General features: G+C 37.3%; 1 protein-coding gene across 1 annotated transcript in view; it reads right to left on the bottom strand.

Moving 5' to 3' along the window:
• Positions 1-12,175, bottom strand: part of Tmx3 (thioredoxin related transmembrane protein 3) — a 35,988-nt gene extending 23,813 nt beyond the window's left edge. The window contains exons 1-4 of the mRNA XM_026388675.2: positions 11,962-12,175; positions 11,012-11,066; positions 7,972-8,011; positions 6,328-6,451 (exon numbers count right to left, since the gene is read on the bottom strand). Of these exons, the coding sequence (XP_026244460.1) occupies positions 6,328-6,451; positions 7,972-8,011; positions 11,012-11,066; positions 11,962-12,016 (274 nt within the window). The 5' untranslated portion in view covers positions 12,017-12,175. The remainder of the gene's footprint in view (positions 1-6,327; positions 6,452-7,971; positions 8,012-11,011; positions 11,067-11,961) is intronic.
• Between the last annotated feature and the right edge of the window lie 13,173 nt (positions 12,176-25,348).

Below are 25,348 nucleotides of genomic sequence, written 5' to 3'. Positions count from 1 at the left end.
TGAACACCACCTATGTTCATAAGAGGTACCATAAACAGCAAAGCTAATGAAAATTCAAGTTTTGGAGGTCCTGTCTCTGAATATCCACGTGAACTTTGAGCAACTACACAATTTGTGCCCATCTCTAACTTAAAACTTAATTCTGTAAAGTGTATTCTAACTAAATATGATTGTGACTACCAAGACGGCAAAAACACTGATTTGGGAGAGATTACATGAGTAAACCCTGTCCTTCCCAAATTACGGAGGCAAATAAATATAAGCCTATATCATCTTCACCTAAAAATTGATTAAAATCTGCCAAAACATGAGAATATAACTGATTGGAAGAGGGAGTTATATCCTACTAATTAATCAATCCACACAAATTGTTTTAAGTTATTTATGTACAAATCCAATAAAGAAAACAAAGTACACACTGCCAAAATAGTGATGGTATCTCACAGCATGAGGTGAATCTCTTTAACAGGTTTCAGAGCAAAAATCCTTGCTCCACACTGAACTCTATCAATCTCTTTGACCTCAGTTTTCATATCTAGAAGTTTTCATATCACCTATCCTAAAAGCCCCTTGCCTCCTTGATCTTCACGTCTGATAGAATTTCAATTGACAATGACTGTCCTTAGCTTCCCCTAGAGGGGAATGACAACATAATAAAAAGCACACAAGCAAAGGCTAGGTTGCAGACGTACAATGACCCAGGTTAAGATTCTGCTCCATTTATTATCGAGTGCAATGCTGGATGACTCAACTTCTCTGATTCTGCTTCAGAAGATACTACTTCTTAAGATACAACTCACCTTTCAGGACTACAGGTAGAATTTTTAAATGTGAAAATATGTAGAAAAGTGTCTAACACAGAGTCTGGCACATAAATGATCCTTAAATGTTAGAGCCATTTCCTTCCTACTCTTGTTCTTGACCTCACTGTTAGTAACTATCTGCTGATACATCAACGTGTAAATAATATTATAATACTAATATGTACAAATTTTAACAGGTTTTAATATCCTTCCACTGAACTTTGAAACATTTTTGTTTGGAGGGAAAAAATACTGCAAATTCAAATTAAAGAAAACTTTTGAAAATGTGGTAACTTGTTTGAAAACAACAAATTAGGAAGCAAGGTTGCAATTGAGACTCGGTCTAAGTTTTCATTCTCTACATTTTATATTAAAGAATAATAATATTGATTTCTTTAGAAACAGAAGATCCTGTTTATAAAATGAATAACTTCCTCTGAAGTTGTATAATTTTAAATATTTTTAAATATTTCTAAAATGAGATTAAATATGAAGCAATCTTTTATTCCTGGCTTCTTGAAATTATAATAATTTGATGGCAGAGACAGGTAAAGATATGAATCATGGTAATCTTGAATTCTGGGCATAATTCTATCTCAAATTCTGGTATGTATAATTATTCTCATGCCACTTAGTTACCATGCTACTTAACCTATAAACTGGAGGTGGGAGGATGTAGTGAGGAGTTAGCCTCAAACTCTCAATCTCTATTTCAGCTGAAAAATACTATCTGTCTTAGTACTCTCTAAGTATCACTATATATCCAACATGAAAAGGACATAAAAGACAATAGTGATTGTCAATCAAATGGAGACATTTTTCATTGACACAATGTGGTGATGCCAGTGGGCAGTGAGGAGGTGGTATACTAGTATCTAGTGGGTAGAGGCAAGAAACAATGCTAAAAAAAAAATTCCTACAATGCACAGAACCTCTGGACCCCTCCCCCCAAAAACAGACCCCAGAATTATCTGGCCCCAAATGTTGATAATACAAGGTTAGAAAACTTGAAATGTAATCACTGATCAAACAGAGCTTACAATCTAGAAAGTAAAATTAATTTATAAATATAATCTGTAAACATGAAGTCAGAGTAAGAATTTTATTGTTCAAACACCACTGCATGTTTAGGCATCAAGAGAGGTAAACTATGATCTTTTTCATACAACCATATCTAGAGACTAAACATAATTCCATTGGTTCCACATAAAATCAGCATCCCACTACAGGGCGCACAATATCACAATTTAACTACCGAATGAGAAACTTCCAATATTTATTCTTGAAGGAATACATACAAAAAAGAAAGGCTAAAATATGTATCTGAATTTACAGTGATCACATACAGCTTTTTTATTAAATTTGATATTAGTTACTGTGCATGAAGGGATTAATATAGTAGTATACACCTGGGATCCCAGCAACTAGGGAGGCTGAAGCAGGTGGATCACAAGTCTGAATCCAGCTTCAGCAACTCAGGGAGACCCTCAGCAACTTAGAAAGACTCTGTCTCAAAAATAAAAAGTAAAGAGGACTGGGGTTGTAGCTTAATAGTAAAGCAACCTTAGGTTCAACCCCTAGTACCAAAAAAAAGAAAACAAAACCATGCATCAAGAAGTTTCTGGTACAATTCTAAACACAGAGAACTGAATAAACATACAGTTCAAATTTCTCCACTTCAAAAGTTCTACAAACAGATATGTTGGATTGAGTTTGATGGCATTTGCTTTCAACCACTACAAAGAGATGAATAAGAAATAAGATATCATCAAAGAATCTTAGAGACTTTTGCTGCACATGATCACTTTGAATAATCCTACCTCACTCTGAAACAAAGTCCTGTAACTATCTATTAATCAAATTAATATTCTTCTTTGTGGTTCTTCAACTTACGTGTGCAGCAAAATCACTTGAAGTACATGTTCAAAATATACTTTCTTGACCAAATCTGAAAGATTTCCATTTGGTACAGTGGTGTAGGCCTCAGGATCCTGAACTGACAATGAATTCCCATGTCATCCTAATGCATGTCATAAGTCTACAGACTACAGGCCGAGAAACAGAAGTGGGTTGTGCGGATGGAAGAGGTATTAGTAAAATAGCCAAATCATTAACATTCTATAGTTAAGATAGAATAATCCCAACAGATTCAATTTCTTTGTCTATTTAACTCTAAATTCCACCAAAATGCCTAAATTTGAACTGCCTTAGAGTATTTAAAGAAACATTGGAAAGTATAAGCCAAAAATGTATTTGTAATGTCTCCACAGTGGTTCTGAATATTTATCAACTTTTTTTAAATACTAGGAAGATAAAATTTCTTTCTGTCTACAACAGGAAAAAGCATCCATGACTAACATGAAATACTGAATATTCACTCATGTTTATATTGATTATTTTTGTCTCTCTCCATAAAAATGCAAGCTCTACAAGAGCAGAAATTTTTGTTCATTTTGCTCACTAACAAATTACCAACACCTAGAATGTTCCTGTCTTGCCCCAAATACGTGGTATTTAATGAATGTGACTCAGTAACTTTCTTACAAAGGAATGACTTTTTTGAATAAACCATGTTTCAATTATTCAATGAGCCACAAGTATTCACAAGAACACATCATTATGTAGGTTGAGGTGCAAGCTGGGGTGGTATATAAAAAACACCTATCCCAAAACCTGGCAGATAGTGGCCTCAGTATATATCAGTTCCTCTTTTCCTTTTTCCCAAAGCTAGGTGGCTTGTGTGAGATAATGTGTTGTATGTATATTTCCTTCAAAGCAATCTCTATAGTGGATTTTCCTCCCCATTAATCCAATATAACATGTAATATGATGTGAAGATGATTTCTAATCAAGACATAAGGAATAAAATCTGCAACACTCATGAAATTATAGGCAAAAACCAAATCTCTGGTTTATGAAAAACAAAAAAAGTCCCAGTCCCATTTTTAAATTAAAATTCAAAAACAACATATAGTATATATATGTATACAGTGTGTTTGTGTGTGGATACTCTTGACTTATATACACATTATATTCTGAAGATGCAGAAAAAAATACTGATTTTTAATCGCAGCATTTAAAATACTTCTCTAAGTTACTCAGGAGAAATGCATGGGCTTTTTTTTTTTTTTTTTTTTGGTAGTGCTAGGGATGAAAACTAGGACCTTTTGCATACTAGGCAAGTGCTATAACATTGAGCTACATACCCAGCCCTTGAATATCTATTTTGCCCCTAATCAGAGTTCCAATGTAATAATGGCACACAGAAACACTTAATAAATAGTACATTGATGAATTAGATATTATAATGAATTGTGACAATGTAAATTGTTAACTATCACTGAAACATCACATGACCAGTTTACCATAAAAATTTTTACTAACTTATATGAACTACTTTGTCAATGACTATTTTTTTTATATTTCCACTTTGCTTTATACATTATTACTCCACTCAATGATTCATGTGATCATAAGAATTTACAGTTTTTATGACTTTTTTACACTTACTGCTTTGTTTATCTTTCTACCTCTATAAGGCTGTATTATAAGCATTTCCAAAACAGGCAGGATGTGTTTGAGTCTTTTTTTAATCTTTGGAGACTTGGTGGTTTATAAACAGTAGTTAAGAAATAATAATTGAGTGAACTAATGAAGGACTGCATCTATGATCAATGTGTATACATTTCTAATCAAGACATAAGAACCTATTTCATGTGTAACTACTGAAGGAATGCCTTATAAAGGGATTCCTTCAGTAGTTACACATGAAGTTAAAAGTTTATTTAAAAGTTTATTTCAAGAAATAGCAACTCAAGAATATTATTTTCTCCCTTTGACAATGTCTTTTTTCAAAGTTGCAAAAACTGATGTGTGATCAGTAACTCCAGCTCTAAGCACGCAAATGAACTCTAGTTCCTCGAGTCAGAAACATGAATGAAGCAATGGCTCCAATTCAGTTGAGGTTGAAAATGCACACAAAATCAAAGTTTTCATTCTTTTCCACATGACAGTAGTATTACAGGTGAGTGAATATAATGAAGCACTGTCAAACTATCTCATCTGCTACTTCAGCCTTGAACATGATATAAGAATTCCTTCTTCACTTTACTGCTTCTACCCTGGCCTAAGCTCCTAGTGACCCACACCAGGACACATAAAAAAATTCACTCACGTGATTTTCTTGTCTCCACCTGCTCTTCTTTTTCATTTACAAGTTGCTGCCAAAAAAATTCTATCAAATAATTTGTCTTCTCAAAAATGTGTATAACTTCCTTAAGGACAACTAATAAAATGCAAAACATTCTGCCCTGGAAGGTTCTAACAATCTGAAATCATCCTTTACCACTGTATATATGCTATTGCAATAGGGGGTTCTGAACATAAAACAGTAATAAAATCTTCACAACCTTGAAAATATCACTGTCCCTTACAGACATGGAAACTAAGTATTTTAAGTATTTTCCCGAAACCACAAAAGTAGAACATGAGAAACTTGAAATTAAAACATAGGTATGATCCAAAATGTGCAGTTGATTTCCTAAAAAGAAATACATATTACACAGTTCAACATTCTTTTTCAGCTAAAAGAAAAGGAAATATATATTTATAACATACAATGGATTTTGCAAACACAACATCATTCAAGCTTCAGAATAACCAATAAAAGCTGCATTACAATTAATTATGTACCAATATGGAATTCAAAGCTTAGAAGCCTTAAGAAACCTTCCCTGTGGTCACACAGCAGTAGTAGCAGGCAAAGCCAGGCTTACTTCTAGAGTCATGCTCTTTTTAAATTTCCATGATAATTCATACTTCTCTAAACTCAATTTTTTCTTTGCCTAAATCCTTTAAGAGAGCACTTTTTTCTATAATGGATTAGATAATAAATATTTTAGGTTTTGGGGAACATGTAGTTTTCATCATATCTACTGAATTTTGACACTGGTGCATCAACACTGTCTAAACAACTGTAAATAAAAAAGTGTAGCCATGTTCCAATAATTCTATTTACAAAACAAACAGGAGGACAGATCTGTTCTACTTCATTTTATTTTGTGTACATACTCATTAAACTCATTTTCAGTTCTGATTTTTGTTCTTATATTCTTTTCAGCACGAATACCTTCCTGATTCTCATATTCATCCTAATTCATCTTTAAGTTCTTATGTACTTCTCTACCATACCATCTATCTACTCAGACAATAAACTATCATTCACTTATATCAACAATGAAACATTCAACTTTCTATAGTTGCCTCATGTAAACTAAGTACCTAAGTTGGGTTCGAATACGAATACACAATGGCTTGTACGTTTATGTTAGGCCTAAGACTATCACAGGTTGTATAGTAACTACTCAATGGCTAATTCATTTAATTTATAAAGTATAGTCTTAAACTAAGATAATTTTACAAGAGCAGAAAATTATGTTTTCTTCCACCTTGAATACTGCTGCATATAATTAAAACATTTTCTTTATATGAGAAAAGTAAAATAATAAACTACATCAAGACTTACTAGAATAGGAAGTAGCATCCATCTTTCCAACTTTAACTGGAGAACCAATGCTTTTCATCTCAAGGCCAACTTCATTCCAAATTGGTTCCAGTTTTTTACAATGGCCACACCATGGTGCATAAAACTACCCAAAGGGGGAAAAAAAAATCACTAAAAATGTTGTACTACTGTAACTATCAAACTTAATATTTAAAGAATCTCTTTGATTAGATAATTGCTAATAATCTATTTGGAACTAAATGTTTAAATATATTTCCTAAATGGTTATGCAGCAAAATATAAAACACACACAGAAATCTAGATAGGCTAACTCCTAAGTCATACCTCAAATATAATACTAACTTAAGTTCATTTTAATAGATTATTGATACCTATTTAAAACAGATATATGAATTTTAATAAAATGTCTTTGCTTCCAAGTGAATGTATCCATGTTCTTCAAAAAAAAAAAAAAGAAAGAAACCAGTAAATAAAAATGCATATGTCATACCATGTACACATCCAAATGTTAATGACAAACAATCTATTTTTATTACAAAAATCCCAACAAAGTGAGTGCCTTTGCTGAGTTTATTTTATCTACTGGCAAGATACAGGAGACCATTAAGACAATTGGCTTAGCATTGGAATTCAAAGCTTAGAAGCCTTAAGAAAACTTCCCTGTGTCACACAGCAGTAGTAGCAGTTGTGACAAATCTAACTGATAAAACTAAAATCACAGACCAGAATCAGCAAATGGTGGGGGTAATACTTAGAACCCAAGCTAACAAACTGCTTATTGCATTTTCATAAAGTAATATTTCTTTTTAAAGTTTTACCATGGGAATGTTAAAATATACAAAAGGACAAAAACTGAACAGTGGACTCTCATATCCCATCACATAGCTTCAATAATCCCCAACTCTACCATCTTTATTTCATTTCTTTTGCGGCTACTCTACTTTTGCTGAGGCAATGTTAAAACAAATCTTCTATGTCACGAGGTTAAAATTTATTCCAAACTAGAAAGTGAGGAAAGGATGCTAAATTTTAATTTTGTTCACTATTAAGATCAAAGTACGGCTGAGCATGGTGGCGTACACCTGTAATCCCAGCATCTCAGGAGACTGAGGCAGAATTCCAAGTTCAAAATCAGCCCCAGGCAAAGCAAGGCACTAAGCAACTCAGTGAGATCCTGTCTCGAAATAAAATACAAAATAGGGCTGGGGATGTGGCTCAGTAGTTGAGTACCCCTGAGTTTAATCCCCAGAATCCAAAAAACAAAAAGGATGAAAGTATGACTGTGACTAAATGATATTAATATATTCAATATCTTGGAAAACAAGAAGAAATGAGTGCATTCTGTAATAAAATCATATCATAATCTCCTAAAGACATAATCTATAAATTTACCGCATTATAAGATAGGGTACTAGCTTCCCATCTTAATACTCTCACCCCCAAAATTTCAATAAAATAAGTCCCTTAAACCTTAAAGCTCTAACGTTCATTTTAACAGAAAAACCAAAACAATACTATCTGCAAAAACAAATTAAGAAGATACATAAGTACTAACTATATATTGCCTTCTTTGGGTGAAAGAGAATAAAAAAGAGTCTTTAAAATGGTAGGGGCAGGTAATTAACATAAAATTTACATACTCACATCTATAAGCCAAATGTCATCTTTTCGATTTTCTTTAAACCTAAAAACAAAAGCAGATCTCTGATTTTTATGTTTCTGTTCACTTTACAAATGTATCATAAGGGTAGGGATAATAAATTGATAAATATAGAAACATGAAACAAATTCTTTCAACATTTAAATGTGTGTAAATTTTTTCCTCAGTGACCTCCACATCTTATCCTATCCTTTGATTTTTTAAAAAGAACCACTCAAAGAAGAGGAATAAAGAATTCAACAACAACAAAAAAAGTGGAACTAAGGTTTTTCTGGGAGAAATACAAATGTAATTGGTTTTCCTCATCTGTGGATCACTAACTAAGACCTGAAAATACTTGGTGGGATGCAGGATAGAAAACTGCCTCTCCAATTCTGTAATGAACATGTGCAGGTTTTCTTCGCTTTAACTTTCTTTCTTTTTTTTTTAAACACTCTTAAGTCTACAGAACGGTTTGTCTGATGGAAGAGAGAACCCTAATGCCAGAATAGTAGTTGAGTACCCCTGAGTTCTTGCTATAGCAAGCTCAAATTGTTTCAGACAGTTTTGATCATCTGACAGAGTGCTGCTTGCAAGGTTTTCTTCTCTTGAAATTATACCCTAGACAACAGAAAATAATAACTACTTATATGACATTTACATTAAATACTATATATAATTTAGATGATATAAACTATACAGGTGGATGTGCACAGAGCACCGTACCACTTATATAAGGTCCCTAAGCATCCAGATTTTCATATCTACAAGGAGTTGTAGAACCTATCCCCATGGATACCAAGGGATGACACTGTATACCTAAGTTCTTCACCCTTTTATTACATTTTATACCTCTAGAGAAAAGTTAATATAGCAAAGCCTAAGTTTGCTATGCTTGGAAAATCCTGTTTACAAACTGGTGGTTTTTAATCTGTTGTTTTTAATCTGAGAGGTTGGATTCTAGGAGGGTTCCCATCATTTCCTGATGGCTCAGTTTTAATGTTTGAGAAAAGTACCCAATTGATACTGCACTGAAATAACTCAGTAAATGTGTAGTCCAGGCGGGGGTAAAGTTGTACATTGTCATCAGCTGTCCATTAAAATGTTCAACCATCCCTATGAATTGGAGTGATCTGGAGCATAGAGAGTGCACTGTATGCCCAAGATCTGTCCCACCAAAGTATAGGCTGAGCCATCAGATACAGTAATCTTGAGAGAATGTGAACAAGAAGCAAATGTGGTCATGTCAGGGTCTTTACAGTGTGGCTCAAGCCAGTGGAACGAATGTGGATGGCTAAGGCAAATCCAGAGAAGCATCAATTCCAGTTGGGATCCAGAGCACTATTAATGGAATAAGGGGTCCAGTGTTCTCTATTTGGTAAGAATACCCTCACCCATGAGCTTGAGGAATCTGTCCCTGGGGAAGTACTTTTAGCTTTGATCATGGTGAGACAAGTGGAACACCTTTTCAATGCTGTTTTGGTGCCTTCTCAAAATAATGGCATTCAATGCTTGGTCCAGAATCTTACCAGAATTTTCATGGCCCCTGTCTTACGGATCCAGGAAACAACTGATGGCACATGTGCTTACTCTACTGTGAGGAACCAGTTTCCACATTTATCTCATAAGCATGTTATGCTCTTGGAAATGTTCCCCAGTGTAGGGGCCTTTCCAGTAAGCATCTACACAGCTAATGGAATGATCAGCAGGAGCACAACTCTTCCTTCCTCCTCAGGTAGTCAGCACTGCCAGGGTAAACTGAAAACTGCAATGACACACCCCATTGGGTATCACTAAATTCAATAAGGTTACTTCTTTGTACCTAATTGTTTTCCTCAGCACCAGAAAGTTTCTATAAGCAATCTGCAAATACTCCCAAGATCCATCAGCATGCCTGGTACACATAGGATCTTAGGTTTTGCTCTTCTGTAACAACATTGTGCTCAACTGATCAGCCTGAACACCACACTGATTCTGTCATGCAATCAGGTTTTCAGAAGGTAAATTAGGACAATCAGCTAGACTGGAAGTAATAATCAAGCCTTTATTCACTTACTTTCACAATGTGAGCCAAGAGACATAAGAGGTGCCAGCTCCTCAGTGTACCATTTTAATACATGAAAGAGCACTAACAGAAAATCAGGTTGATGCAGCAGACAGGGAAATTCATCTCACTGCTGAGAAGAGCTGAACAAAAGGGTTCTGCCTCTTTATGAGTGACTATTGATGAGGAGGTCTTGGCATAAGTGTCTGAGAAATGCCTCAGATGAAGCTCCAAATAAAGAGGTCTCCACATAGAACTGGGCTAGGAGCATACATATACATATGAACATGGTTGGCCCAGGAGGTCTGAATCCTTGATTACAAGACCCTCCAGAGACTGCAATAAACTGTGCAACTAAATTTGGTGTGGGGAGGGCACCTTCCCCCTGTGGCTTGGCAGGAAAGGCATTGTTGTCACCTTCACTCAAGCCAAATCACACATAGGATTTTTATTTGGAGCTAGACAGCTCACCCACTATAAGCAAGGCCTTGTGATTAAGGCTGATACTATGAAAATAAACACTAAGCATGGTGGTGCATGCCTGTACCTCCAGGCTCAGGTGGCTGAAGCAGGAGAATTGTGAGTTCAAAGCCAGCCTAAACAAAATCGAGGATCTAAGCAACTCAGTGAGACCCTGTCTCTAAATAAAATAAAAAATAAGGCTGGGGATGTGGTCCAGTGTCCCTGAGTTCAATCTCCAGTACACCCCTCCCCCCAAAGGGAGAAAGTAAATTCCAGTACCCACACTATATGATTAGAGCACAAAGAAATAAATACAAGGTAAAATGATGTTTGCCAGTTTTCTGATCTTTTAACTATTAGTAAAAATATTTGGGGTACATATATAGTATTTAGAACAATTCCTGAAAAAAAAAGTAGCAACATATAAACACTGGTCATTACTGCCCCTATCATTAAAAGAAAAGATTCACATGCAACTATTTAGATAAAAGCTCAAGTTTTTAAACTTAAAATAACAGTTTAAATATATATATACTCACGAGTCATCTAAATCTTGTACAACACTTTTACAAAAAGCCATATCGAGCAAAATAACTGCAAAACAAAAAGAGAAGACAAAATTCAATGATTTATCATTTGCCTCTTACCATATGTTTAGTCACCTATAAAATATTTTGATTCTTTGTTAAGGTCTACCATGGATCAATGATTCATTCCAAGGATTGAGTGATGCAGAAGAATTACAGTGATGCAAATGAATTACATCCATTTAACAAACATTTACTCTGCGTGCAATCATCCTGCAACTAGCAAATGCTATGTAGGCTAATCCACCTATGACATGGTGCCATTTTCTACGTATGTTTTTTTTTTTTTTTCCACTACCTTCTGGATGTAGACAAAACTCGCTTCTCTTATTTTTTTTTTCTTTTTTGCAAGCAATCACCTCTCTTCATTAAAAACTCCAAATGTTACTGAAAATACTATTTTTAAAAAAAGGAGAGAGAGAAGAAACCAAAGCCGAGCTACCCCTCTGATACTCATTGCCCACAGAATGGAGGCTGGCACATCGCAGGTTCTAATGGTGGCCGAATCATCGAGCCACGAGAGCCAGGGCGCCCGGGGAAAGGCTCACCAACACCATCAGGTCACGTCTCACAGCGCACCATCCTGGCGATCGGACCACGGTCAGTCCTGGGCCCTCTCTCCCACCCCGGTGGTAAACACCCTGGAAGGTGACAAGGCAGACCCTCGAGCCCAGGCAAGGTCTGCAGGAACACCGGCATTCCCATCGCCCACCAACCGAGTCAGCGCTGCCCCTGCGGTAAAAAGCCAAGGAGCAGCAGCCGCATCTTCCCAACCCCCGGCGCCAAGTCTCCAGAACGCCAGTGCCAAAGCCCCGGAAGACACCCGCAGTGTCGGCCCCCGCGGCGACCCCGGCCCGCCAGGCCCAGCCTGGCCGCGCGCCTGGCCTCAGTGCACTTGTTACCTGTGGCGCAGAGACCCAGCGCCGCCCGGCTCCCCAGGCCCGCCACGCTCGCCATGGTGGGCTGCAGCAGCTCAGCGTGCAGGGGAGAGAAGACAACGCAGGTAACGACCAGTGGTCTGCCGGGGGAAAAAAACAAGCCGACGCGGTGCGGAAGAAAAGCTCCGCACTCACACCGGAGGCGGGGCGCTTCAGCTCCGTTACCCTCCGAGCTCTCCCAGGCCTCTGCCTCAGAGCATGCGCGGCACTGCGACGCATGCGCATTCCACGGCGCAAGCGCGGTGGCATGCTCCGGGCATGCTCCGGGTTAATTTGCCCTGCGGCAGTTTACGAAAGCGTGGGAACCCGGCTAGGGGGCGCTCCCTGTGCCGACGGTGCGGGCCGGCACGCTGGGGGATGGACGCCTGGGATGCCCGTCAAAGTTGAATTTATTGGATTTTTAAAATTTTCTACAGTGAGCGCACCTGCGCTTTTGGTCTTGGACAAAATTCGTGGGAAATCGTGCGTTAGCCTTGCGTGCGTGGAAAGTGGAAATCTGTGGGTTGCCGAGCTGTGCATCCGTCCGTGTGTTTTTAAGATGTATTTGAAACATCTTAAACGTTGTTTGCAGAACGGGGGCTCATACAGCCGCAAGCTCCTTCAATTGAGCAAACTAAAGGAACCCCTCTTTAAAATTTGTTTCCATGGAATCCTGGAAACCTGAAGTTGAGCTTAAGATTTTTTTTTGTTTTAGATGATTTTTTTTTTTTTTACTGTTTATGACTGAGGGATTAAGTAAGGTACTTAGTATAGAATATTATTTATATTGCTATCAGTTTTTTCCCCATACATGCATGATATATAAGAACGATACTCTATTACATAACAGTTCCTGCACCTGTCACTACATATTACTTAAATGAAATTGTTATAGTACCAAAGTATCCTTGAAGTTCTTGCAACTTAAGAGAACAGCAAAAAGAGATTAGGATGTCAACTGATTCACTCTACGTTCATAATTAAAACAGAAAAACCTCCTTAGACAGTATTACAAGAAGTTTATAAGTTACACGCATCTGAGAACAAGCATCCAGTTTCACCCCTTATTGTATACAGCATGGTATTCAGTGCAGCCTCTCACAAACTCAAATATGTATATATGCATAGATATATATTAAAAAGTGCACGAAGAAAGTAAGGTGACTATTGAGGTGATGAAAGTGTTCTACAAGGTGATAAAATACCTAGATATATAGTGTAAGATTTGACATCTCTGGAGAAACTGAGGTGTGTGTGTGTGTGTGTGTGTGTGTGTGTGTGTGTGTGCATTCTCATCTATTTCAAAATTCACTGCTACAGCCTGTAAAAGAAAATATTTTCTCTTGAAACTTAATTCAAGCTGTTCAAAACAGTAAAACCCACTGGAGCTATACCTATGCCTTCCAATGGTATACCTATCTTTAACTATCTTTAAATGTGGCTAGTGTGGCAGAGTAACCAAGTATTTAATTTTAGTAAACTTGTAAACTGACACAATTTAGTTATTGGAAATAATTTTGTGGTTGGAACAACTAGGGTATGTGAATCTACTTCCTCCTCCCTCATTACTGGGAATTGAACTCCAGGCCTTGCCCATACTAGGCAAGTTGTCTACCACTAAGCCATATCCCCAGCCCATTTTGTTTTACTTTTTTGAATTAGGAATTGACTAAGTTGCCCAGGCTGGCCTGCAATTTGTAATGCTCCTGCCTCAGCCTCTCAGTTTCTGAGATAACAGATGTGTGCCCAGCACCTTAAATATTATTTTCTACTGTAAATTTTATGAAATCTAAATACTAATCAAGAATTAGTATTTTGAAATTTTAGAGTCTGTAATGAAATGTGTTATAAATGTAAAATGTTGGGTTTTCATCTATTGAGTTAATAAAACATTGTATTGATTTCAACTTTACATTTTTTCAATTTGACTAATAAAAAACATGAAATTACATATGTGACTTGTGTTATATTTTCATTGCACATCACTAACCTAGGGAATCTGAAAATGGTAAAAAAAATTGCATTAATCTGATAATGATCAAAACAAACTTTAGGATTCTTGCGCAGAAAATATATTACCTTTCCATATGGTAAAACTTATACTAAGTAAGTTCTTAGTACTTACTCATCTGTCTCACGTAGTGATGAATACCCTTAATATTTAAAAGTTTTTATAATTGTGACAAGTGTTTTTTTTCTGAAAAAGACTTTCAGATGAACAATGGATGCATACATATGCTTTTTATATTTCGCATGCACATTGCTATGGTCTAAATATCAAAATATCAAAATTTATATGTTGAATTTTTATTGCTTATGTAATAATAAGAGATGGGGACCAACAGGGGTAATAAATTCGTGATAGTGGAACCTTCATGAATGGGGTTAGTGTCCTTATACAAAAGGTTAAAAGGAGCATTCTAGTCCCTTTTCTGCGTCTAACTTCTGCCATCTGAACACACAGCAAGAAAGTGCCACCTTGAAAGCAGAGAAGACACCCAGTCTGCCGACACCTTGATAATGAACTTCTCAGCCTCCAGCACTGAGAAATATTATTTTTAATTATTTGTAAGTCACCCAATCTGAATTATTTTGATGTAGTAACAGAAGCAGGCTAAGACTTACATCTTCACCAAAAGGTGTGTATGAGGATATCTATAATAGAATTGTTTCTGTGAAAGACTAACAACTAAAATGTCCAATAGTAGGATGGATAAATTGTGTTGTTCTCCTATAGCTATAAGAACAAATGAACTTTTGTATAGGGAACTTACAACGATACATATAATAAATGTCAAACAAGAAAAGCCATTTTATTATGATTTTATTTTTTTATTTTTATCTATTTGTTTTGGGTCCAAGGGATTGAACTCAGGGGCACTTGACCACTGAGCCACATCCCCACCCCTATTTTGTATTTTATTTGGAGACAGGGTCTCACTGAGTAGCTTAGTGCCTCACTTTTGCTGAAGCTGGCTTTGAACTTATGTTCCTCCTGCCTCAGCCTCCTGAGCCTCTTGGATTACAGAGGTGCGCCACCACAACTGGCATGATTTTATTTGCATAAGCTCAAAACTAGTGGAACAATAGCACTGAAATTCAGGGATTACAGGTAAATGTTGTTTCTCAATCTGGGTTTGTGGAAATGCATCAGACTCTTAGTGTTTGTGTACTTTTCAGTGTGTACACTCTAACAAGAACATTTTAAAACAGAATAATAAATAAAATGATTCAGGGTTATGTTTTTCAATAAAAATATATAATGTTCAATGGTGCTTCTAAAATTCTAGTATGCACTAGTTGTTGCACAGCAAAGATTGAAAAGAGGAACAGTTTTATAAAAATGCATATTAAAAACTTAAAAGTCAGAATTCTAAAAATATAATGAAAATTGATTGAAGAATGAAAAAGATTTGAGGTTGGATAGGCATTAAAGAAGTTGAGTCAAAAAGTTGAAATTATCTCATAAGAAAACATTAGACCTAATTTCTAAGATGTCCATCTTTATGGAAAAAAAAACATATATACTATACGTGTACACACACACACACACATGACATTCAAGAGATATAAAACCAATAGGAAGAGATTAATTATTGGGAACTGGCATACACTACTATGATGACCAATATGTCCCATGTTCTGCCACCTGTAAGCTCTAGAACAAGGAAAGCAGATGATACAAATGAGTTCAAGTCCAAGCACCTAAGAACTGAGAGCCAGTGATGTTAAGACCTAGTCCGAATTTCAAAACCCAAGAACTGGCAGCAGGTACAATGGCAAGAGAAGGTGTATGTCTCGGCTCAAGCAGAGGGAGTAAATTCACCTTCCCTGCATCATTTTGTTCTCTTCAAGATGTATGGGGGTGATGCCCACCCACACTGGAGAAAGCCATCTGCTTATTCAGTTCCTGATTAAAATGCTAAGCTCTTCCAGAAACACCTTCAAAAATACTCCCCAAAATAATGTTTTACCACCTATCTGGGTATCCTTTAACTCACTCTTGTTGACACATACAATTAACTAGCAAATTATTGTTACAAACTCTATAAGAGCAGAAAAATGAAGAACATTCACCAGCTCATTCAATGAGGCGGCTATCAACTGGAACTATACCAGAAAAGGCATATGTGAGAAAGGAAATTATGCATGTGAAATTTCACAAACAAAAGCAGAAAACTTTCCCTCTAAAATACCAGCAAACCATATCTAACGGTACCAAAAAGACAATACATCATGACTAAAGTATATTTTCCAGAAATACAAGCATGGTTTAACATTAGATGAAACGTTAAATGTAATTTTCTGTAGTTACCTTTGAAAAAATGAAAAATAAATCATTTAAGTAAGTGCAGTAAAATAATTTTTATATATTTAAATTTCTAATCAAAATAGTAAAACTAGGAACAGGAAGTCAATTTTATAACATGCTGTGAAGGGTAATTTGCATCAGTTCTGGAATTTCCCAGAGCTGTTGTGCTTAATTTCCTGCATGACACTAGCCTCTAGTCAAGATCTCAAACATGCTAATTAATAAATAACATTGCTTTTGTAATCTTGGATTCAAAGAATTTCCAGCGTTTGCTTCCTTTGTTCGTCTGTTTTGTTTGCCTGATTGTCAGCATTGTTTATTAGAGTGAGACAGTGGACTTACATTTGGTATCAGTGAGACCCCAGAGAGTTCTATGGTTGGGGCTGATTTTGTTGCAGAAATATGGTAAGTAAGCAATATTATATTTAAAAACCCAACTAAAATTCCACTTTGGAATCCCTAGTTCCACAGTGTTCTACGTATATGTAAGTGGTTCCTGATTCCAGACAGAAAGTGCACATACCTATGAACCTTACAGAAAAAAAGATCTACATGCTCACCTGCTCTCTTTTCCAAACCACTTGCAGTGAGACAGTGATACTGTGATCCATATCATTGTTTCAATGCTGTTGTTATATTGTATCCTTTTCCTGCAGTTAATTGGTTGGTCAACATCCTTACTTAGAATCCTGAGAAGGTTTTTTTGAGCAATTGAACTGCTTTTGTATAACCAGTATTAGAAATGAGATTACTAAATATATTCCTGGCTTATTCTTTGCCCAAAATATCACTTAGGTATTACTTAGAAAAAAATGATGCTGATAAACTGGATAAAAACAGTACTATTTATAGAGATAATTACCAAGCTATGTTTGGTTTGAAATAGCACAATCTTTAAAATTGTTATATATGACAACAGAATGCATTACAATTCATATTACACATATAGAGTACAATTTTTTACATCTCTGGTTGTACACAAAGTAGAGTCACATCCTTTGTGTCTTCATACATGAACTTAGGGTAATGATGACCATCACATTCCACTGTCTTTCCTATCCCTATGCCCCCTCTCTTCCCCTCCCTTCCTTTTCCCCTGCCTAGAGTTCATTTAACCCTCCCATTCCCCTCATTCTTGCAGCATATTATGAATCAGAATCCTTAAGTCAGAGAAATCATTCAGCATTTGGTTTTGGGGGGTTGGCTAATATAACTTAGTATTATATTCTCCAGTTCCATCCATTTACCTGCAAATGCCTTAAATGGATGGAATTCCTTTAATGCTAAATAATATTCCATTGTGTATATATACCACATTTTCTTTATCCATTCATCTACTGAAGGGCATCTAGGTTGGTTCCACAGTTTAGCTATTTTGAATTGTGCTGCTATGAACATTGATGTGGCTGTGTCCCTGTAGTATGTTGTTTTAAGTCCTTAGGGTATAGACCGAGGAGAGGCATAGGTGGGTTAAATGGTGGTTCCATTCCCAATTTTCCAAGAAATTTCTATACTGCTTTCCATATTGGCTGCACCAATTTGCAGTTTCACCAGCAATGTATGAGTGTACCTTTTTCCCAGCATCCTCACAAACACTTATTGTTTTTTGTCTTCATAATAGCTGCCATTCTGACTGGAGTGAGATGAAATCTTGGAGTGGTTTTGATTTGCATTTCTCTAACTGCTAGTAATGATGAAAATTTTTTCATGTATTTGTTGATTGTACATCATCTTCTAAGAAGTGTCTCTTCAGGTCCTTTACCCATTTATTGATTGGTTATTACTTTTGTGTGTGTGTGTTGTTGTTTTTTTGTTGTTTTTGGTGTTTAGCTTTTTTTTCCTTTTTTTATTGGTTGTTCAAAACATTACAAAGCTCTTGACATATCATATTTCATACATTTGATTCAAGTGGTGTTTAGCTTTTTGAGTTCTTTATATACTCTAGAGATTAGTGCTCTATATGATACGTGAGGGGTAAAGAGTTGCTCCCAATATGCAGGCTCTCTATTCACCTCACAGATTGTTTCCTTTGCTGAGAAGAAACATTTTAGTTTGAGTTCATCCCATTTATTGATTCTTGATTTTAATTCTTGTGCCACAGGAGTTTTATTAAGGAAGTTGGGGCCTAAACCCATATGATGGAGATTAGGCCAAATAAATCATGTGATATGTTACAACTTAACCCTCCTAACCTTTCATTTGTTTTGAACTCGTTACTTTCCCTTATTGATGAGTAAACTAAGACTCAGGAAACAAATCACCAAAAACTTTCCTGAAATGAAAATTAATCTAGGAGGTCTTCCAACTAGCCATTTAGGTTCAGCCATTGAAAGGGAAATCATGCACCTGATTGCCTGGGTTTACTCCTTTCACTTTGTGATGATTTCTGCCTCCTGAAAGCGAAGATGGATTTTATCAGCTTTTAGGTTCCAATATTTTATCAACATTTAGGTTCCAATATTTTTTTAGGAATAAGTGATTACTTATGCTGAGACTGTGTGTCTCAGTATCAGAGAGCAAGGCTTGAACAATTCACTTCACCCATATATCTATCTGTATTTCCCAGGAAGGACCACAGACACATGTGAATGTAGCAATAACAAACCCCCTACTTGGTCCAGAATAACAATTTATGATGAAAAAAAAAAAAAAGCCAAGCTCCTCAAGACAGGGGTTTGGGAACTGAAATCTTCTGGAATAATATTTTTGCCAAAAGAACCCTACATGACTAACCTTAAAAAGTCAGAGAGGAAGCAGTGAGCAGTGGTTGCTATAGTATCCGATACGCACCTGTCCTCTGGGAAGAAGAATGGAGAATAGTGTGCTGCCGCAGGGAAGCTGGCTTTAGGGCTCATTAAAGACACATATGACAGGACATGCTCAGCTCTAAAAAAGACAAACAGCTAGAGAAGTGTCCATCTGTAAATATTCTTATTACCATCAGCGCATAGAGAGTAGGCCAAACAGCAGGGTTTCAATACCTGTATTGTTTCAAAATCTGAACTGCATTTTACAGTCAGCATGACGCAGCGTGCTTTGACTGCCTCCGTGGAACAACAGAGAGGGACTGCTGTCGTCACCTCGCCTGGGGAGAAATTTTATGCATCACATATACTTAAACCACAAAGAGAAATCCAGAAATGCCAAGGGCCTTCTGTGTAGTGATTCGAATGCCACCATTTTAAGTCTACTTAAGATGTAAAGCAACACCTCCTAATTCAGTATTCTGAAAATGAGTACCTTTTTTTATTCCTTCATACCTTTACAAATGTCAACCTTTTCAGAATTTTTTTCAGGCTAGAGGTCACAACCATTTAAGTACGAGTCTTGAAAAAAACACTTGATAATTTTAGCCTCCATTCTCTAGATGTTTTCCATCTTATTTTTTGCAGCTTGGCAGGATAGAGACAAAGTGTAAGAATGGCTGAATAGCTCCTTTGCGGTCACTTTCCTCAACCTGCTGATATTTTATGAAAATTTAGACTAAGACTTTATAGATAGTCTTCCTTTAATATTTTTTAATAATTGGGGTTTTTTTGATCCCAAAATACTTTGTGGTATAATTTGACCAATCTTACTGCCTCATGGCAAATCATTTTAGTATTCTCTTCACGAATGTCTATGAATGGCTTCTTTACATACAAACATTTCCGAAACCTTGCATTGCCAAGATCATATTTTATGATAACAGTATTTGAAAAGGACTTCTGCTTGTGTGTACATACAGAATTTTCTATCCAACACTTTCTCCCTTAAATACATAAAAACATAATATCCTTTATTTTCTTGCATTCATTTTCATTGTTAGGTCTGATGTCTTTCTGATCCTGTGTCTCTGCAGGTGATCTGTAAAGAATCAAGACTGAATTATAAAAAGCTCTATATGTTTCTGTGTCTTTGGTGTTCTTTAAATTTCACTATACCATTTCCAGACATGGGTTTTTCCCTGTGTATCCTATTGGCAGGCAGGCACACATGACAAGGAGACTCAAGTGCACAGGCCCTGACTCACCTTCTTACCAGATGTCCTCACCTAGCTGCCCAGAACTTTCCAAGGGGTTCCATTTTTTCATAAGGAACACACAATATCCAGTGTAAATTCCCCAATTCGAAACACCCTGTGTTGTAAGCTGTGTGGCTCTGTTGTTTTAGCTGAGTATTTGAATCTGCAAAAGTTGACACTTGCTTCTGAAGGCCTTTTCCACCCTGGAACCTTTTGCTGGAGGGACGCCCATGGTAGCCTGATGTTGTGTAGGCTTGTCAGCTTTATTGCCACCCAACCACCTTTCTCCCTAGAGACCAACTAGCCTTAGTCACCACAGACACTTCGTCCCACAGTTCTCTTAGGCCAAATACCACACATCTTATAACCAGGCAATATTTTTTTACTGTATAATAGCTTCAATTATTTAAATGAAAACATGTTTGGGCTGAGGCTATGGCTCAGTGGTAGCGCACTTGCCTGGCATGTATGAGGCACTGGGTTCAATTCTCAGCACCACATGCAAATAAATAAAGGTCTATCAACAACTAAAAAGATTTTTTAAAATATTTTTTAAAAAGAAAAAGAAAACATGTTTTACAAATAAATACAGGGAACAGCAATTCTAAAGGCTGTGTTAGGGCACACACTGATCAAAAGTATAAAAATTCATTAACGCAAGTCAGTTTTGAGAGTACCTTAAATTTAAAGTTGTTCAACATTTGAATCTTAGTCACATACATAAAAATGTTCAACATTTGAATCTTAGTCACATCTTTAAAAATGTGATTCATCATATGAGGCATATCATCAGTGATGATAATCTTAAATATTGAATGCAAGAGTAGCTCTTAGAAACACAAAGATGTTTCCCCAGCTTCACAGTGAATTAATGTTAACAGTATAAACTAACATATGCTTGTGGCTTCTTGGTCAAACTGATGATTCGTGTCACTACACCATGCATATCCCTTTATCACTCTGTCCTAATGCTATGAGTTAAGCATGTGGTTTTTATAGAACTTTTTTTTTTCTGGATGCAAGTGCAAATTGTTATATGTGTGCTGTGTTTCCTCATGTTTGTATTTCAATGATTTACATTCTGTCTAGTTATAGCGCACTGAAGAGCAAACATCAAGCTTTGGTTCCTAGCAGAGTCTAGGCGGGATTCTTGGCAAGTGATTTGGTGAGGAATGTTCTCAGAAGAGCACCAGGGATTTGGGACATGGGAATTCAGCTCAGCAAGAACGTGTGAGAGCTGATCCCTGGGGAGGCTCTAGAGCAATCCCATCCAGGAGAAGTATATGACATGCACACTGCACAGGATGCCTCTCTTCCTGAGCTGGTCCACCTGCCGAGGAGCACAAGAGAAGCAACAAGCTGAGGGGTGACTGGAGTCTACATCCACAGCAGAGGAAATACCTGTGCATCTTTATCTACTTTCCTAGCTATGCAATAGAAGGAAACAGGGAGGGGCAGGCTTGAAACCTGTTAGTGGTCAAACCTGAAAAAATACAGTCAGACTGTGTTATGAGTTTCCCAAAGCTATTGCAACAAGTTACCACAAACTAGCTGAGTCAAAAGAACAGAAATTTATTGCCTCACAGTTCTGGAGGCTGGAATCTCATGCCAGGCTTCCCGCAGGATGGCTTCCTTCTGGGATCTGAGGGAGAATCTACTTCTTGCCCTCTTCCCAGCTTCTGGCACTGCTGCCTATGAATGCAAAGTCTTGGCTTTCAGCAGCATAGCTCCAGTTTCTGACTCTGTCTTTATGTGGGTTTCTTCCTGAGTCCATCCCTGTGATTTTGTCCTCTTGTAAGGGTACCAGTCACTTAGTGATTCCACTATAATCTCATTTTAACTTACTACTTCTCTGTTTCTCTAAAGACCCTATTTCCAAATAAGGCCATCTTCACAGGTGCTAGGGATTAGGTCTTCATATATTTTGGGAGACACATTTCAACCCATATGAGACTAATACATTTCCAATGCTACCCTTTGACATATTAATGCTTTGACATAAGGTAATCTTAATGTCATAAATAATTTATCAATAGATAATGCCATGAACCACTAACACAGATTAGTGGCTGTCGTGGTAGAGCTGAAAGCATTGATTTTCTCCATTCACTGACACCTTGATGCCATTGAGTTCCTGCTAAGGTCTTTGCTGTCTCCAGAAACTCCATCATGGAAATGAAATTTGACCTCACTACCTGCTTTAGAGAACACATCCTGCTTTGTTTTCTACCTTTCCTGGACATAGGGACAGTTTAAACACTCTTCTCTTTATGAGAGGGACTGTCATTAACACAATTGACAGCTGGTTTGTAACAACTCTAGCTTTATATCTGGGGAGGCCTGGATATCTGGCTTTGACTTTTATCCAAGAGTGATGGAAATTAATACATCTGTTTAAGTTCTGGTCCTTATGGAATGCTTTTACCTTGTGATTTTTAACTGGTATGACCGGTTAGGTGATTTGGTCTTACTGTGGATCATAATGCATTAAAATCTTCTTTTGGAGTTCTGCCTGGAGCTCTATGGAAGGCTAGCTCCATGATATACATCTTGATGGCTCAATTCAGAAAGTGCATTGGTGTGTGAGTAAGGAGTGGGAGTTAACATTTGCATGTCTCTCAAATTCCCGATGCTTGGGGAACTCTCTTTCTCTTACTGAATCATATGTGTTGCCACTAAGCAAATTTCTGTATGAGTAAGGCATGGGCAGCCTTATCCTACCAGACACTTCAAGTCATGATACCTTTGCAGAGGCCGATGGAAGACTTGGGACTGAACTAACAAGCTTCTGAGGCTTAAAGGAACCTTAATCATTTCAGCAGGAGATGCCCCAGCTGTCAGCTGCCAAAAGAACCACAAGCCACAAGCTCATCAAGATTTTAAGAATTTTTTTTTAAAGTTAAATCTGAGCAGAAGATAACTGAGGAGGAATCAATTTCTTTGAACTTTTAATTGTCAAGGCAATAAATTTTTTACTTTGGATTTAATTCTTTTGGATTTTAATGTCTTTGGTCTTGAACACTTAGCATTTGCATTTAATTTCTTGCTGGGAATATTTTTAATGAGAAACTATAATCAACATTTGGGACATTAGTATTGCAAATTTTATTAGAGTATCTCTAGTCAAACTACTATCTGAATATCTTGCTGTCTAACTTCATTGCAGGTTGCAGATCTTGTGATGTGCTCTGTTGAATGTCTTAACTGGTCACAGGTTGAGTGGGATATGCAACAAAGAAGCGATTTTCCGCTATGGTGGTAGACTTGTCTTGGGGCTTTATTAATATGACCTTCTGATTAATTTTATGTTCTTAAGCAACAAAATAAAATTTAACAGACTGGAGGTTATAAATTATGACTGATAGTCTTTGATACTCATTTTATGAACTCAGGGCTTATGTGTAGTCCTCTTTAACATAGTTCTTGCTTGTAAGGACAGATTGCAGTGGAGTGCCTAACTTCTGGGCTTAGGTCAGCAAAGGCCACACAGCTTCTCCTAGTTCTCCTGGGACACTCGTTTTCAAATCAGCATGGAGTCGTTAGATAAGAAGTCCACCTGCGTTGACATGGCAAGCCGTGAAGAACCCTGGCCCGCACAGTCAGTGTGTAGGTGTTCTGGCTCACAGCACAGTTGAGGTCCCTGCTGACAGATTCAGCCACCTGGGATCAATCTGCAGACGTGGGAAGACATTTCCAAATTACCCCTCAGCTCTCTCGTGACCTCCATCTGTCAATTCACCCCAGCCAAGACAGCAGAGATGGGAGAGCGCCACAAGGCATTCACCCTGCATCAGCCTGTGGGCAGTAAAACCCACTGCTGTGCAGCACCATGCTTGAGTGATTAATTCTGCAGCTGTGTAACCAGAGCATGGTCTCAAAAGTACCCATAGAGGAGGAGTTGACATTGGAGATATGATCCAGTCAAGGCTGAAGCCGGGCACCCTGACTTAGATGGGTTTTATGTCTCTAGGAGAACAGCCTCAACCCTTATTGACTGTGGGATTAGCACAGAAAGCAGAGACTGAGAAAGTGAGCAGTGCTCTGGGCAGGCTTGTGCTCGCTTACTCCTGTGCCTGGAGTCAGGAGAAGAGGCACTAAGCCCACCGGACTCCTTCCAGTTCCTATCCCTCCCCACAGAGGTAGGAGAAAAGGCAGTGGAAGTCATGTACTTGTTAGAGATGTGTGAATAAGAAATGGGGTGTGCTTAGTTCAAATCACAACCCTTGGCTTTCTTTTCTGGGAGCCACCCTGACCACAGAGATCTGAGCGTCCTCTGCTCATTTAATCACAGAGTACTGAGAGAGCCCAGCTCAAGTGAGAATCAGTCTTGAAGTCAGCGTGCCCCTGCCCCGCCACATACCCTGTATGCTACCTTGTAGAACTTAGTTTATAAATAATAAAGATGCTTTGCTCTCCAACAGCCTCTTTCCTCACCTAATTAAAAAAAAATTTGGTGCATTAAGGATATTTTTAGTAGTGGGTTATATTGTGACATACATGCACTTAATATAATCTAGCCTATTTCATCCCCCAGTACCTCCTTTTTCCTTCCTGCCCTGCCATTTCACTCCTCTATTCTGTTGGTTTCCCTTCTATTCCTCCCCCAGCCTTTTTTATTAACTCTCTAACTTCCATATATGAGACAAGACATTCGACCCTTGACTTTCTAAATCTGGCTTATTTCACTTGGCATGATGCTCTGCTGTTCCATCTATCTACCAGCATAAAAAATAATTTCTTCTTTCTTTATAGTTGAGTAACACTTCATTATGTATATATACCACAATCTACCTATCCATTGATGGACACTTGGGCTGGTTCTGTAACTTGGCTACTGTGAATTGCACATGCTATAAATATGCATGTAGCACTACAGTGTGGTAGTAGAAGCAAATGTGACTCCGTTTTGTTTTATGATTTCATCCTGTAAAACAACCATGCCAAGTAGAAGAGTCATGACTGGGGCAAGATGTTCTTTTCCTTTTGCTATAGAGACCTTTAAGAACATAGAACTACCTAATGGGGTATTGTTTCTGTAACTGGGGTGACTGGGCTAA

Source organism: Urocitellus parryii, chromosome 13, assembly GCF_045843805.1.
Source record: "Urocitellus parryii isolate mUroPar1 chromosome 13, mUroPar1.hap1, whole genome shotgun sequence".
Classification (NCBI taxonomy): Eukaryota; Metazoa; Chordata; class Mammalia; order Rodentia; family Sciuridae; genus Urocitellus; species Urocitellus parryii.
Note: the sequence above shows the minus strand (reverse complement) of the source record. Positions and strands in the feature narration are given on the sequence as shown.